The sequence below is a fragment of the Bos grunniens genome, chromosome 18 (assembly GCF_055505025.1).
Source record: "Bos grunniens cultivar Pamir isolate PY7600 chromosome 18, Bosgru_T2T1.0, whole genome shotgun sequence".
Classification (NCBI taxonomy): Eukaryota; Metazoa; Chordata; class Mammalia; order Artiodactyla; family Bovidae; genus Bos; species Bos grunniens.
In genome coordinates this window covers 56,755,333-56,768,670 of record NC_141182.1, presented here as the reverse complement: position 1 = coordinate 56,768,670, position 13,338 = coordinate 56,755,333, and the positions used below count along the sequence as shown (strand labels likewise).

Here is a 13,338-nt window from a genome sequence, read left to right as displayed (position 1 = left end):
GGGTGAAGAGTAACAGCAAACTGTCACCATGGCCAGGCACTGGGCTCAGAGGGACAAATAACAATAGGAACAGTAACAGAAAGAAATATTCAAATATCACCGAGGGTCGCTCACCAGGCTGAGAGCATCGTTATCACCACCAGGAGCAATGTCATCAATAAAAGCTCTCCTCCTGGGACACAGCACTTGCTGATTACAAGTGTTTAATTACACCAACACCATAAGTAATTGGGGCTTCCCAGGTGGCGCTCGTGGTAAAGAACTCCTCTGCCAATGCAGGAGACTAAGAGATACGGTTGTGATCCCTGGTTTGGGAAGATCCCCTGGAGGAGGGCATGGCAACCCACTCCATTATGCCTGCCTGCAGAATCCCATGGACAGAGGAGCCTGTGGGCTACAGTCCACTGGGGTTGCAAAGAGTTGGATGCAACTGAAGTGACTTAGCACGCATGCGTGCATAGGTCATTGAGATGTAAAAAAAGGTGCGTCTGGGAAGTGTGAGAATAACAAATGGGGGCTGATGTTTTTGAACTTATTACGTGTCAGGTCCTGAGTTAAGTGCCTTACAGATGTTTCTTTTACATTTCTCTGTGCAAATCCGAATTTGAAAAGTACATTTCATTAAACACATACGTGTCCATCCTCAGCGCCTTTCTCCTTCTATGCCCGCTCCCTGGATCATGACATTTCATTAAAAATATGGATATGATATATATAACATACACACACACATATATATCATATGCATGATATATTAATGTCATATATTAATATGCCATATTTTTAAACTGGTGATTGGGAAATGTGTGTGTGTGTATCTGCGTGTATCAGAGTTTCTCAGTCACCAAGGATCTTGTTAAGATGCAGATCCTAATCCAGTAAGTCTGGGGAGGGGCCCAAAAATATGCATATCTAATAAGCTGCTGGGTGATACTGATGCTGCTGATCCAGGGACCACACTTTGAGTAGGCAATTGAAGACCTGAGCTGTCCAATGTAACGCTATTGGCCACATGCAACTACAAAGAGCCCTGGAAAGATGGCTGGGGCAACTGGAGACCAGGATTTGTAATTGCATTTCATTTTAATTAAATGAAACTTCAATTTGAAAACTGAAGCAGTGCAAAATATTTTTCTTTTCAACACAATTTCATTGTCTTAATAGGAGTATATTTCTCTTTGACCACTGGAAATTTTGTGTCCAAGCTGAGATGTGCTATGGATGGAAGACATACACTGAACTTCAAAGATTCAGTAAGAAACAAAATAATGCACAATGTCTCACTACTAAATTTTTATATTGACTACATGTTGCGTGGGTGCTCAGTCGTGTCCAACTCCTGTGACCCCACGGGCTGTAGCCTGCCAGGCTCCTCTGTCCATGGAATTTACCAGGCAAGAATACAGGAGTGGGTTGCCATTTCCTTCTCCAGATTACATGTTAAAATGATCTAATATCTTGGCTGTATTGGGTTACATAAACTCTCTTGTTATCATTAATTACCCCTGTTTCTTTTTACTTTTAAAAATATGGCTAATAGGAAAATTTTAAATTGTATATGGGGCTCTCATTCTCAGTGAATGATTCTGCTACATACAGCTTGTGTGAAGCATAACTTTTGTTTTAATATTTACCGTATATATACATGCACATAAATATCATATACATATTAATATCAAATATTAAAGTGCCATAGTTTTTATTGGTGATTGAGAAATGTGTGTATCAGACTTTCTCAATCACTAGGGATCTTATATGTTGATATTTTCTGTTCTCTTGCTCGACTGCATTTTTATAAGAAACGCTTGTTGCGATAACCGATTGCAACGTAATGCTCTATGCCCTTTCTCTTGGGGAGCCCACTGAAGGGGACGTTGAAGGCGACGTTGCTCTCCCACAACACAGAGTAAGCTGAGACTCAGCAACCAAAGGAACTCGCCCAGAGGCCCCGCCCCTCCCCTCGCGCCGAGGCCACACCCCCGCCCAGCCCAGAAGCAGCGGCGCGGGAGAGGGGAGCTTTGAATGTAGATGCGGCGGCTTCCAAACCTGGCCCCACCCCACCCATGCCGCTCACCGCTGCCGGAACTCCTGGAAGAGGATGCGGTTGGGAAAGCCCTGGCGACAGATGCGGATGCCCTCCAGAACGCCGTTACAGCGCAGCTGGTCCAGCACCAGCCGGGGGTCCAGCTTCCCCGCCTGCGGAGAGCAGTGACAGACACGCGAGGTCAGCGGCCACCACACGGGGGCGCCACGCACCGGCCGACAGCCGGCAGGGGAACGCAGGTGGATGGCAGTTTGGGCAGGTGGAAAACGGTAGGCAATTTCATCTGGTTCAACCTATAAGTTTGGGCTTCCCAGGTGGCCCTAGTGGTAAAGAACCCGCCTGCCAGTACAGGTAGATGTAACAGACGCGGCTTTGCTCCTTGGGTCGGGAAGATCCCCTGGAGAAGGAAATGGCAACCCATTCCAGTATTCTTGCCTAGAGAACCCCATGGACTCAGCCTGGCAGGCTACATACAGTCCATGGGGTCACAAGAGTCGGACATGACTTAGCAACTGAACCACCAGCCTATAATTTACTGAGCACCTACTATACGCCAGGCAGAAATGCCTGCCCCCGGGGAAGCTCACTGTCCACTGCAAGAGACTGACAGTGAGGTCAAGACGTCACTGCTGCTGCTGCTGCTGCTAAGTCGCTTCAGTCGTGTCTGACTCTGTGTGACCCCATAGACGGCAGCCCGCCAGGCTCCTCTGTCCCTGAGATTCTCCAGGCAAGAATACTGGAGTGGGTTGCCATTTCCTTCTCCAATGCATGCATGCATGCTAAGTCGCTTCAGTCATGTCCAACTCTGTGCGACCCTATGGACAGCAGCCCACCAGGCTCCTATGTCCATGAGATTCTCTAGGCAAGAATACTGGAGTGGGTTGCCATTTCCTTCTCCGCAAGACATCATTGATAAACGTCAAAAGTAAATGATTAACAGCGTTGCGTGGCAAAGAACAGAGTAGAGGGGAAGGCGCGCAGGAAGGCTGAATTTGCATAGCATAGTCTAGGAAGGTGAACAAAGCACATACATTATTATTTTGGGCAGTTAACTTTCAAGGACTTTCTTGTTGCTCCAGTGGCTGAGACTCTGGGCTCCCAATGCAGCGGGGCATAGTCCGATCACTGGTGGCAGAACTAGATCCCATATGCTGTCACTAAGACCCAGTGCAGCCAAATAAATATATAAATATTTTTGCTGTTGTTTAGTTGCCAAGCCGAGTCCGACTCCATTGTGACCCTATGGACTATAGCCCCCCAGGCTCCTCTGTCCATGGGATTTCCCAGCAAGAATACTGGAGTGGGTTGCTATTTCCTTCTCCAGGGGATCTTCCCAACTCAGGGATGGAACCCTCATCTCCTGCATTGGCAGGCAGATTCTTTACCACTGAGCCACCAAGGAAACCCAGGAAGTGTTCACCTCCTCCAGGGAGCCCTCCCTGGTTTCACTGTACCCCTACTACCTGGCACTTGGTAAAAATCTAAACACTACGAAAACTATGCATTCTAAAAGACAACTCTTGCCTTGCCCAGGCTCCCAGAGTAATCAACACAATAACCAGTTTTTTTATGGACTTCTAGATCAGTTGTTCTCAACCTCATCTACATGCTGGAATCTCCCTGGAGTGACAGCTTGATACCATTGAGCACACCGAACACCCACATCTTAAACTCTAAGCACCATTTTCCACGTAAAAGGACCAGAGCTCTATGGAGACGTGGCTGAGTCCACGTATACCATATTTCATCAAATATAAGGCACCCTCAATTCTAAAACACATTGTTATTTTATATACCACCAAGAAAGAAAAACTCCTGCCAGTTACACCCTGACAGGTCACTGATTGTTAAGCCACTTTCCAACTTCAGAGGGGCTTCCCACGTGGCACAGCGGTAAAGAACCCACTTGCCAATGCAGGAAATGCAAGAGATGTGGGTCTGACCCCTGGGTTGGGAAGATCCCCTGGAGTAGGAAACGGCAACCCACCGCAGAATTCTTGCCTGGAGAATCCCATGGACAGAGGAGCCGGGCGGGCTATAGTCCACAGGGTCGCAAAGAGTTAGAAACAACAGAGCGACTAACATACACACAGTATTTACAGAGAAGGGAAACACACACACAGAGCCACCTCCCCAATAACTGCAGCTCCTACTTCCTGAGGACAGTACAAGCCCCAAGCACCTAATTCTGTAGTTTCATCTTCTCTTATGTTGACCCTTCTCTACAGGGTCTGTTCTCTGATTTTCCCAACTAGAAAACTTACTGATGGCCTGGAGGCCAGGCATGGTCTCCCTACACCTCCCCAGCTCCAGCTGCCTTTTTTCTATCCCTTGCACATTTCATACTCCAACCAACTACTGGGTTTTTGCACAAGCAGCTTGAAATACCACTTATCCTTCCAAGCTCAGACCTCACCTCCTCCAGGGAGCCCTCCTTGATTTCACTGTATCCCTACCACCTGGCACTTAGTAGGTGCTCGATAAAATGTAAGCCCCATGAATGAATGAATTTTCCTGACAAGGCCATGAGCCTGGGAGGGAAAGCAACGTACTCAAGGTCACACAGACAGACAGCCAGAAGTGAGCCTGGGACCAGACATAGCTCCAACTAAATTCAGTGACTTGGACTTTTCCTCCCCCCCAGAGCCACCTTCCCTCCCCAGGCCAGGTCGCTCACCCTCTTCTCATGGTTGGGGATGATGCAGCGGACGAAGCTGGGGTTGGTGTTGCTGAGTGTGGCCATGAGGCGGCTCAGGGACTCCTTGTAGAGTTGTCCCACTGTCCGGAACATGCCCCGGCGCGGGCGGCCACCAGGCGGGCCATCCCCAAGGCTGCTCACTTGCTCCAGCCCCACGATGCCCTCCACTGTGGGAGAAAGCATAAGGTCAGGGGTCAGTTTTAGGGGACTGAGTTGGCCGAAGTCAAGGATCTCATTATTTATAAGACCTGATACTTTGTATATGAGCCATCTCTCATAGCCCAGCAAGGCAGGCATTATCAGCCCATTGGGCTGACGAGCAAACTGAGGCTCAGAAAGCTGGACAACTGTGCCCAAGGCCACACAACTTAGGATCTGAAGATCCAGGATCTGAACCAAAGTGGTGTGAATCCTCTCAAACCCTGACCCTTCTTCTCCATTTTCCTTATCAGCAAATGATGATGATGATACCAAATGCTTCCTTCGCACCAATTCTCTGCCCGGTTCTGCTCAAAGCACTTGACATACATTGGCTTATTTATAAGCCTATAAGAGTCACCCCCATTTGACAGATGAGGAAACTGAGGCACAGAGAAAGAAAAGGGTGATAACCACAGGTGCATTTTTAGGAACTTAAAACAGTCTCATGTTAAAAATGCAGTGAAATGTGGCTTTATTATGATATTTGAAATAAGGTAATATTTAAAATAAGGCCAAAAATAAAAAAGAAATTTTAAAAAAGAAAAGAAAAAACAAATAATACCAACTACCTCCACAGTCACCATTTTCCCAGAAGGGCCTGATGGTAACTTTGTCTTTTAAAAATACATATTTATTTATTTATTTGGCTGGCTGGGTCTTATTTGTCACACGTGGGATCTAGTTTCCTGAGCAGAGATTGAACCCAGGGACCTTGAACTGGAAGCATGGCACCCTCGCCACGGGGCCACCAGGAAGGTTCTGTAATTTTGTTTTATGATTTGATGCTGTCACTTCAGCTAGAGAGCAATAGCCTCTCCTTTGTCACAAATTCAATGTATTAAATCACGTGCAGTTCCAGGACCTGCAGCTGGGGCAGAATCTGATGGCCTGCAATCCCCAGTTGTGAGGGTTATGGAATCAATAGATAATTCTCTCGGAAAGCAGAGCTGGGTGAGCAGTGAGGGTTCAGATATGACATTTTCCCTCCCCAGGACTAAGTCTCCCCGCCCCCGCCGCCATGCTCCTAGTTATCATCAGGACAGATGAGAGGGGAGGCTCTGGGTTCGAATCCCAGCTCGGTCCCTTACTGGCTGCATAACCTCAGACAGGTGACTTAACCTCTCTGGGCTTCCACGTCCTCATCTATAACAGGATAGGAGCTCTAACACCTGATTGGGTGTCTGGAGGATTCCATGTGTTAATAATAGTAAAAGGGCTCCGCGCAGCGCATAGCACATACTATATGCTCGGTTAATGCCAGCCAATAGAGGGGTGGCCAAAAGATTCGTCCGGGTTTTTGTACAATATTACAAAAAACCCCGAATGAGCTTAATACTGTCATAATTGTTTGTATTTTTACATGTGGTTTAGTTCGAAGAAGGCCTTGTGCTGCTACAAAGAATCTGGAAACTGCTGAGAGAGCTGACAAGAGGGGGGGAAAGACGAGGGGGAGATCTCTGGATGGAGAGGAAAAGGGATAGACATTCAAAACAGGTTCCCGGTCCAAAGGGCCCACCCTCCTCGTGCAGGAAATCTCACCCGTTGATGCACAGCAACACCCACCCCCTGATGGAGAAATGGCAGAGCTGTGCCTCCCTGAAGATCCTGGGGGCGACGGTGGGAAGGAGCCAAGGAAAGAGAACTGCTGCAAGCCCCCGTGTTCTGGGGGGGCGGTGAGGACAGATGGGGGAGAGTCAGGGAGATGGGGTGGGAGATGCAAGGGGAGTGGCATGAGAGGACAGAGAAGGCGGCAGGAAAGAAAAAGAAGAGAGGGTTATCAGTCAACAGCGCACAGCAAAGCAGGAGCGGAAACCTGACCTTAGCCATAAATTTTTTTTTTTCTTTTGGTCACACTGTGCGGCATGTAGCATTAGTTCCCTGATCAGGAATCGAACTTCAGCCCCCTGCATTGGAAGGGCAGAGTCTTAACCACTGGACCATGAACTTTTAAGCCAGGGAGACTGTCCTATTCACATTTATGTTGACTAGTGATGGCACCAACGTTGGCTGAAAGGATAAATGTCCTCTGAGAATTTAATGCCCAGGGTTGCGGGGGTGGGGGGAAGAAAACCTTTTTGCCTAGAGGTTGGGTCTGTATCTGTTTTTATTAGGTATCCCCTTTTTGCCCTGGCTGCCAGGAAGCTCAGGACTAACTCAAGGTCCCCACCCAGCTTGTTGCGTTTGCCTCTCTGAAGAGAGCAGGTCTCACTGGTCTCTTTCCCTCAGCTGCCAAGGATGCTGGGTACCCAATGCTGGGCTGTCAGGATGCCAGAAAGCAAAGCCGACTCTGGACTCAGGGCAGCTGTAGTGAAGACTGATTCAGAAATGGCCCAGTTCCCCATCCCACTCTGGGACTGGCAGCTCCTTGAATCTGGGCTAGTCTTAGGATGTGCTTTGTTTGGGAGAACTGTGGAGGAGACAATACTGTGCTGGGTTTCAGACTAGGACACTCGAGAGGCTTTGCCACTTCTACTTTCTCTTTTGAAGCCTATGAGAGCCAAGCATACGTGGGGTAGAGCATGTGAGGGGTTAGGGGGAACATTACGTGGCCACGAATAGGGCATGAATTTTAAGGAGGTTGAGAGGGGAGATTTTCAGTCTGAAGGAGATGTTTCTCAGCAGAACCTGGTTCTGTTGCACGTGTGTGCATGCTAAGTCTCTCAGTTGTGTCTGACTCTTTGCGACCCCGTGGACTGTAGCCCGCCTGGCTCCTCTGTCCATGGGACTCTCCAGGCAAGAGTACTGGAGTGGGTTGCCATTTCCTCCTCCAGGGGATCTTCCCGACCCAGATATCAAACCTGTGTCTTTATGTCTCCTGCATCGGCAGGTGGGTTCTTTACCACTAGCACCACCTGGGAAGTCCTTCTGGTTCTGTTACTGAAACTCAAACACTGCTTTTCAAACCTTCTTGTATAAACGGCATGAGATACTGTCTAAAATCAGCTCACTGTATCAAGATGCCCTATGCCATTTAGCTCTGAGTTTGTTTTGGAACGACTGTTCTTGATTATTTTGTTTTCTTGTGTAATTGCATGGGTGGACATTTCTACTTCCATACAAGATTAAAACAATTGACAGATTCTGGAAACCTGGAATCAGGGAAAACGGAGAGGCAGGTTTTGCTAGTTTTATAAATCATCTCTCAAACTTCCTCTAAGGATAGGAGACAAGCATGGACACAGCTTTTCTATCTGCCTCCTAGGAGTGTCCATCTGAAAAGACTGATGGCCAAACTCACATGGGTCTTGTTGGAGCGGGAAACCAAAACTCTCTCTTGGTTTCTGCTCCTTCCTTCTTCCCTGAATCCCTGAAGGGAAAGCAAAGTCTGAAAGTTGACTAACATGTAAAACATCACTCATCTGAGTTCTCTTGTTATTCATTCTTTTTCAGTCAAATCTCTTGATCTTTTTTTGGGGGGGGGGTAGCATATGACATCTACAATTAACTTCATAGCTTCCTTTTGACTATTCATATGCTCGTTTATTTTGCTGGTCTGATTGCATAAACTACTATCACCAAAACAGTATTTCACAGCAGTGTTGTCAGGGGGCATCCTTGTTTCATTTCTGATTAAGCTGGAGTGTTTTATCACTTGGTGCGAAGCTGGTTTGAAATATCGATCCCTCAGTCACTAACTGGAAACACTATTGTGAGGCTGTCGGTCCTGATACCAGGTCCGTATCTGAGCGGACAAGTCAGGTTCAGAAACAATGAAGGGAGGCACAGAGCTCCGGGGACAGGGCCGGGGGAAGCGCGTCCTCACCGTCTTTCCAGATCTCTGCCGTCAGCCGGTCTGTGCTCTGGTGGAGCAGGGTTGCGACGTTGTCATTCAGAGGGTCCATGTTTTTCATCAGCCACTCGTTGGCCTTGTAGTCGACCTGAATGAGATCGGGCAGAGGAGCGTGGTGCGGAAGTGGACTGAGGCTCTTCAGATTTCCCAAGGAGCCTCCCAGAAGCTCTGAAAACCCCCAGTTGGCGTGGGGGTGGGGTGGGGGGCGGAGGGCGTGCTCACGGCTCACGAGCGCGCTGGCGCCACCTTGTGTCCCTCTCCTGAACTTCACCCACCCGCCCCTGGCTCTTCCCTTTCTGCCTTTCCCTTGGGAGAACTCTGCCCCCGCCTCCATGACCTCACCCAGTATCATCACTTCTTTCCTTATTTTTTCAGCCACACTCTTCCTCAAACGTGCAAGCGCCTTTCCACCTCAGGTTCTTGACGCCTGCCGTTCCCGCCTCCTGTGACTCGCCCCCCGCGGGTTTTCACAGGGCCGGCTCCTTCCCCAGGGAGTCACAATCTTGGACCACCATGAGTCCCTGCCTGTGCCCTCCTGCCCCACCCTCCGGCGTGGCTCCCAGAGGCCAGGGTCTGAGTCTGAGTCAGAGTCCAGCACAGCACTGGGCACGCGGGCAATCTTAGAAAGTGTGTGGGAAACAGCTGAGTTCTCGGACAGGACACACGGGTCTCCTGCCACTCAGCCCTGGGGTATGTGGTTCCCACAGCCTGAAGACCGCCCCTCTCCACACGTCCTTCACCGCTAAGTGTTACTCATCATTTAGACGAGGGGTTGCCAGACAGCCCCTGTCCACAGGCCAAATTCAGCCTGCCACCTCCTTTTGTGAATAAAGTTTTATTGGAATACAGCCTTCATTTACGTGTGAACTTGTGGCTTCTTCTGTGCTTTGATGGCAGAACTGAGTAGTTGTGCCAGAGACTGCTCCACAAAGCTGAAAGTAGTGGCAGAAAATGCTTGCTGATCCTTTAGTTATTTATTTGGCTGCACCGGCTCTTAGTTGTGGCATGTGGGATCTAGTTCCCCGACCAGGGAACAAACCCCGGCTCCCTGAATTGGGAATGCAGGGTCTTAGCCACTGGACCACCAGGGAAGTCCCTGACCTTTGATTTAGAGCTCGATCAAGCATCAGTCTCCTCTGCGAGACCTTCCTTGGCTTTCCTCCTCTGGACTTTGATACTCTCTGTAGCTGCCTCCGTTAAGGCACCATCAGCCTTTTATCCCAATGGTCTGTATTAGTCTCCCTCCCAGATAAGGAATTTTGAGGACAGAATCATGTCTGACGTGGGTCCCCAGCTTTGCTCAGCACAGGGCTGAGCACACAAAAGGCATACGTTGGCCAAATGAATGAATAAGGAAAGGAAAGTGAAGTCGCTCAGTCATGTCTGACTCTTCGTGACCCCATGGACTGTAGACTACCAGATTTCTCTGTCCATGGACTTTTCCAGGCAAGAATACTGGAGTGGGTTGTCATTTCCTTCTCCAATGAATGAATAAAACGCATCTAATTCTCCACCTGGTGAACTCCTATTCATCCCTCAAAACCTACTGCAAATATCCCTGCCTTGAGGAAGGCTTTGCTGACTTCATCAGAGTCCTCACTCCTGGCCCCTGGCCTGGCTGTGACTTTTCCCCTTGCATCCTCCCTTCATCCTCACTCCCACCCACATGCCTCAAGGCTGCCCCACCACTCCCTGTTCCCTACCTTGCCCGCATAATGCAGGACACTGAAGTCGGCCTGATCCCGAAGGTGCCTTGGCCTCTGGAATTTGGGGTGACCACCCTGCTCCTGGGCTACCTTCTCCACAAAGGACTTGTCCGTGGCTTTTGGGAACCAGCACTCCTCATCCAGCAGAGCCAGGAGTCCAGGGGGGTTGGCCTGACCATTGACAGAGCAGGGAGAAGCGTTAAGTCAGATCCCCCAAAACTGGACACTTAGGTTGCTGCTAATTTTTAGCTTTTGTGCCTCTTGGGACCTACTAGCAAACAGGAGAACAATTATCACCGTTCTAGCTGTCAATCAGCCCTTGATTGGAGCCCGGCTGCTTGTAGGCACATTCTGGGTTCCAATCATCTAGGGGTCACACAGATCTAGACCGTTTTCCCCATTTAACTGATGGAGAAGCCCGAGGCCCGGAGAGGGGGTGGGGCTGGACCAAGTTGACATGGAAGGCAGAGGAGATGTGGGTGAGTGGAGGGGTGGGGCGGGAGGGGCCGTGCGCTCACCGGCCGCTCGATGAGGTCGATGCAGGGCTGCAGGTCGAGGCCAAAGTCGAGGAAGGTCCAGGGGATGCCCTCGCGCTGGTACTCCTCTTGCTCCAGCACGAACATAGTGTGGTTGAATAGCTGCTGCAGCTTCTCATTGGTGTAATTGATACAGAGCTGCTCGAAGGAGTTCAGCTGCAGTGGGGGAGGGACGCATGAGAGAGAGGGGCGGGGACCCAGAGAGGGTGGATAAAGATCCAGGAAGAGGGGATGGGGACCCAGGGAGAGGGGGCAAGGACCCGGAGAGGGGACAGAGGCCCAAGAGAGGGGCACAGAGATCAGAGAGAGGGGGTCACAGACCAGAGAGAGAAGGGGACAGGGACCAGAGAGAGGGGGATGGGGACCCGGGAGAGGGGGACAGAGACCCAGAGAAGGAGAGCCAGGCCAGCGTGGTGGAGCCCTCCCAGCCCCCACCAGACACAAAGAGCAGACCTGGAAGATCTCAAAGCCCGCGATGTCCAGGATGCCCAGGAAGGAGGCGCCCTGCCGGGGGCTGCGGTCCAAGGCTCTGTTGAGACGCAGAACTAGCCAGCGGAAGAGGCGCTCGTAGGTGGCCTTGGCCAGAGCCTCCAGCGCAAAGTCAGCCTGCAGGGCGGGGTGCACAGTGAGGACCCGGCCTGCCCGTCAGCGGCCCCGGTCCTGAGCCCTGGGGGCTGGCGGAGGGACTTTGGGTGCAGACACCGCCCTGTCGCGGGTCATCAAGAGTTATGACATTAACGCTGGCGGACCATTACTGAAGGCCTACTGTGTGCCGGGCCCTGTATGAGGTGCTTGGGGGCTCATTAGTTCATGAATCCTCCACCCAACACTTGAACCAATTTCCACTGTAAAACAGGGAAGAGAGTGGGGTCTGGGGCCTAACACCAAGGTTGGAATCCTAGCTCTGCCACTTAAAGGCTGTGTGACCTGAGGCATGCGAATAAACCTCTCTGTGCCACAGATTCTTCATCCGCTCTTTCACTGAGAGTAGAACCTGGATCAGTGTGACACTCAGTCTCCTGTACCCCACTGTGCCAGCACCTCAAGTGCACTTGAGGGTCAGGCGGAGGCTGTAGCCCAGAATTGGATTCTGAAAATAGCTGGTCCGTGTTCACCTCTCCCCCTGCCCCGAACCACCTGTGTGCGTGCTGCTATCATCGCTTCCCTAGACTGTGACAGTGGCTTCCTCCTGTCTCTCTGCTTGCACCGGTGCCCCCTGGAGCCAATTCTCCACATAGCAGACAAGGGAATTTTTATAAAAGACAAACTGAATCAAATTGGTCCCTGGCTTACATCCTCACTGGCCTCCTAAAGCACTTTGAAGAAAACTCACCTCCTTACTGTAGCCCTTAAGACCTTGGATAATCTGTCTCCTTCCAACCTCTCTGGCTGCAGCTTCTATCACCCTCTCCCCAACTCTCTAGCCTCACTGATCTCTTTAATGTTCCCAACTCACCAAGCTTGTTCCACCTTCAGGGCCTTTACACATGCTATTCCCTTTGTCTTACACCATCCAAGCCTCAATTCAAATGTCACCTCCTCTGAGAAGGCTTTCTTGACCACCCCAACCCCTCTCTGCATAGAAAGCCTCCATGTTTCTTCTATTATCTGATTCCTTACTACCTTGAGCTCCCTGAAGGCATGGTCCTTGTTTCCACGACTGCCTTTATGCTAACACCTAGACCAGAGTTGGTAATTGAACAGATATTCAGCCAAAGTTTGCTGAGTGAGTGAGAAAGAACAGGCATAAACTGCTTAAAGATCCAGGACTCTCCCTGTACCCACTGCCCCCAGCCTCGCCCACCTGTTCCTTGGTCTGTGCTTTCTGGACGTAGTCCCGGCCAACTTTGATGCGGGGGGTGAGCAGGGCGCGGGAGAAATCCGTCACCCCCAGGCCCAGGAGGCGGCAGAGCTTCTGTGCAGCTGAGGGCGAGAGGCACCAAGATGGGGTCAGCACTGGGAGGTGGGGACAGCGAGGAGTGGGGGAGAGGGTGCGACCTCCCCAGCTGTTGGTGGGACCCCAGCCTTTCCTGCTAGAAGCATTAGGGATCCTAAAAGTGTGTGTTTTCTGGCCTAACAATTCTCCTCCTGGGACCCCAAGTTGGCAGAAATAAACCTGGAGGTGAGTAAAGGCTGGACTAAGAGGGTGTCCATCACGGTGTTATTTACAATAGAGAAAACCAGGAAGCAACCAGAATGCCCAATGGTTGGGGATTGGTTAGAGAGTCAGGGTCCATCCATTTGAACGAGTGTTCTGCAGCCACTAAGTATTATTATTATAAATAATTATTTAATAAGTAAACAATAATTATAAATTGTTACGTGGTACACTTAAGCCATGTACATTTCATGATATGTATGTT

General features: G+C 50.1%; 1 protein-coding gene and 1 long non-coding RNA gene across 9 annotated transcripts in view; one reads left to right on the top strand and one right to left on the bottom strand.

Annotated features, from left to right (window-relative positions):
• MYH14 (myosin heavy chain 14) overlaps positions 1 to 13,338 on the bottom strand; it is a 78,773-nt gene that overhangs the window by 32,192 nt on the left and 33,243 nt on the right. For all 8 annotated transcript variants that reach the window (XM_086353739.1, XM_086353741.1, XM_086353740.1 and 5 more), the window contains 7 exons: positions 12,780 to 12,898; positions 11,429 to 11,581; positions 10,958 to 11,131; positions 10,437 to 10,610; positions 8,707 to 8,821; positions 4,722 to 4,909; positions 2,075 to 2,196 (listed from right to left, as the gene is read on the bottom strand). In XM_086353739.1, coding sequence (XP_086209865.1) covers positions 2,075 to 2,196; positions 4,722 to 4,909; positions 8,707 to 8,821; positions 10,437 to 10,610; positions 10,958 to 11,131; positions 11,429 to 11,581; positions 12,780 to 12,898 — 1,045 coding nt within the window. The remainder of the gene's footprint in view (positions 1 to 2,074; positions 2,197 to 4,721; positions 4,910 to 8,706; positions 8,822 to 10,436; positions 10,611 to 10,957; positions 11,132 to 11,428; positions 11,582 to 12,779; positions 12,899 to 13,338) is intronic.
• On the top strand, positions 2,178 to 9,588 carry LOC147354278 (uncharacterized). Its single transcript, XR_015146393.1, has 2 exons — positions 2,178 to 2,313; positions 9,109 to 9,588. It is a non-coding gene; the product is annotated as an uncharacterized LOC147354278 (long non-coding RNA).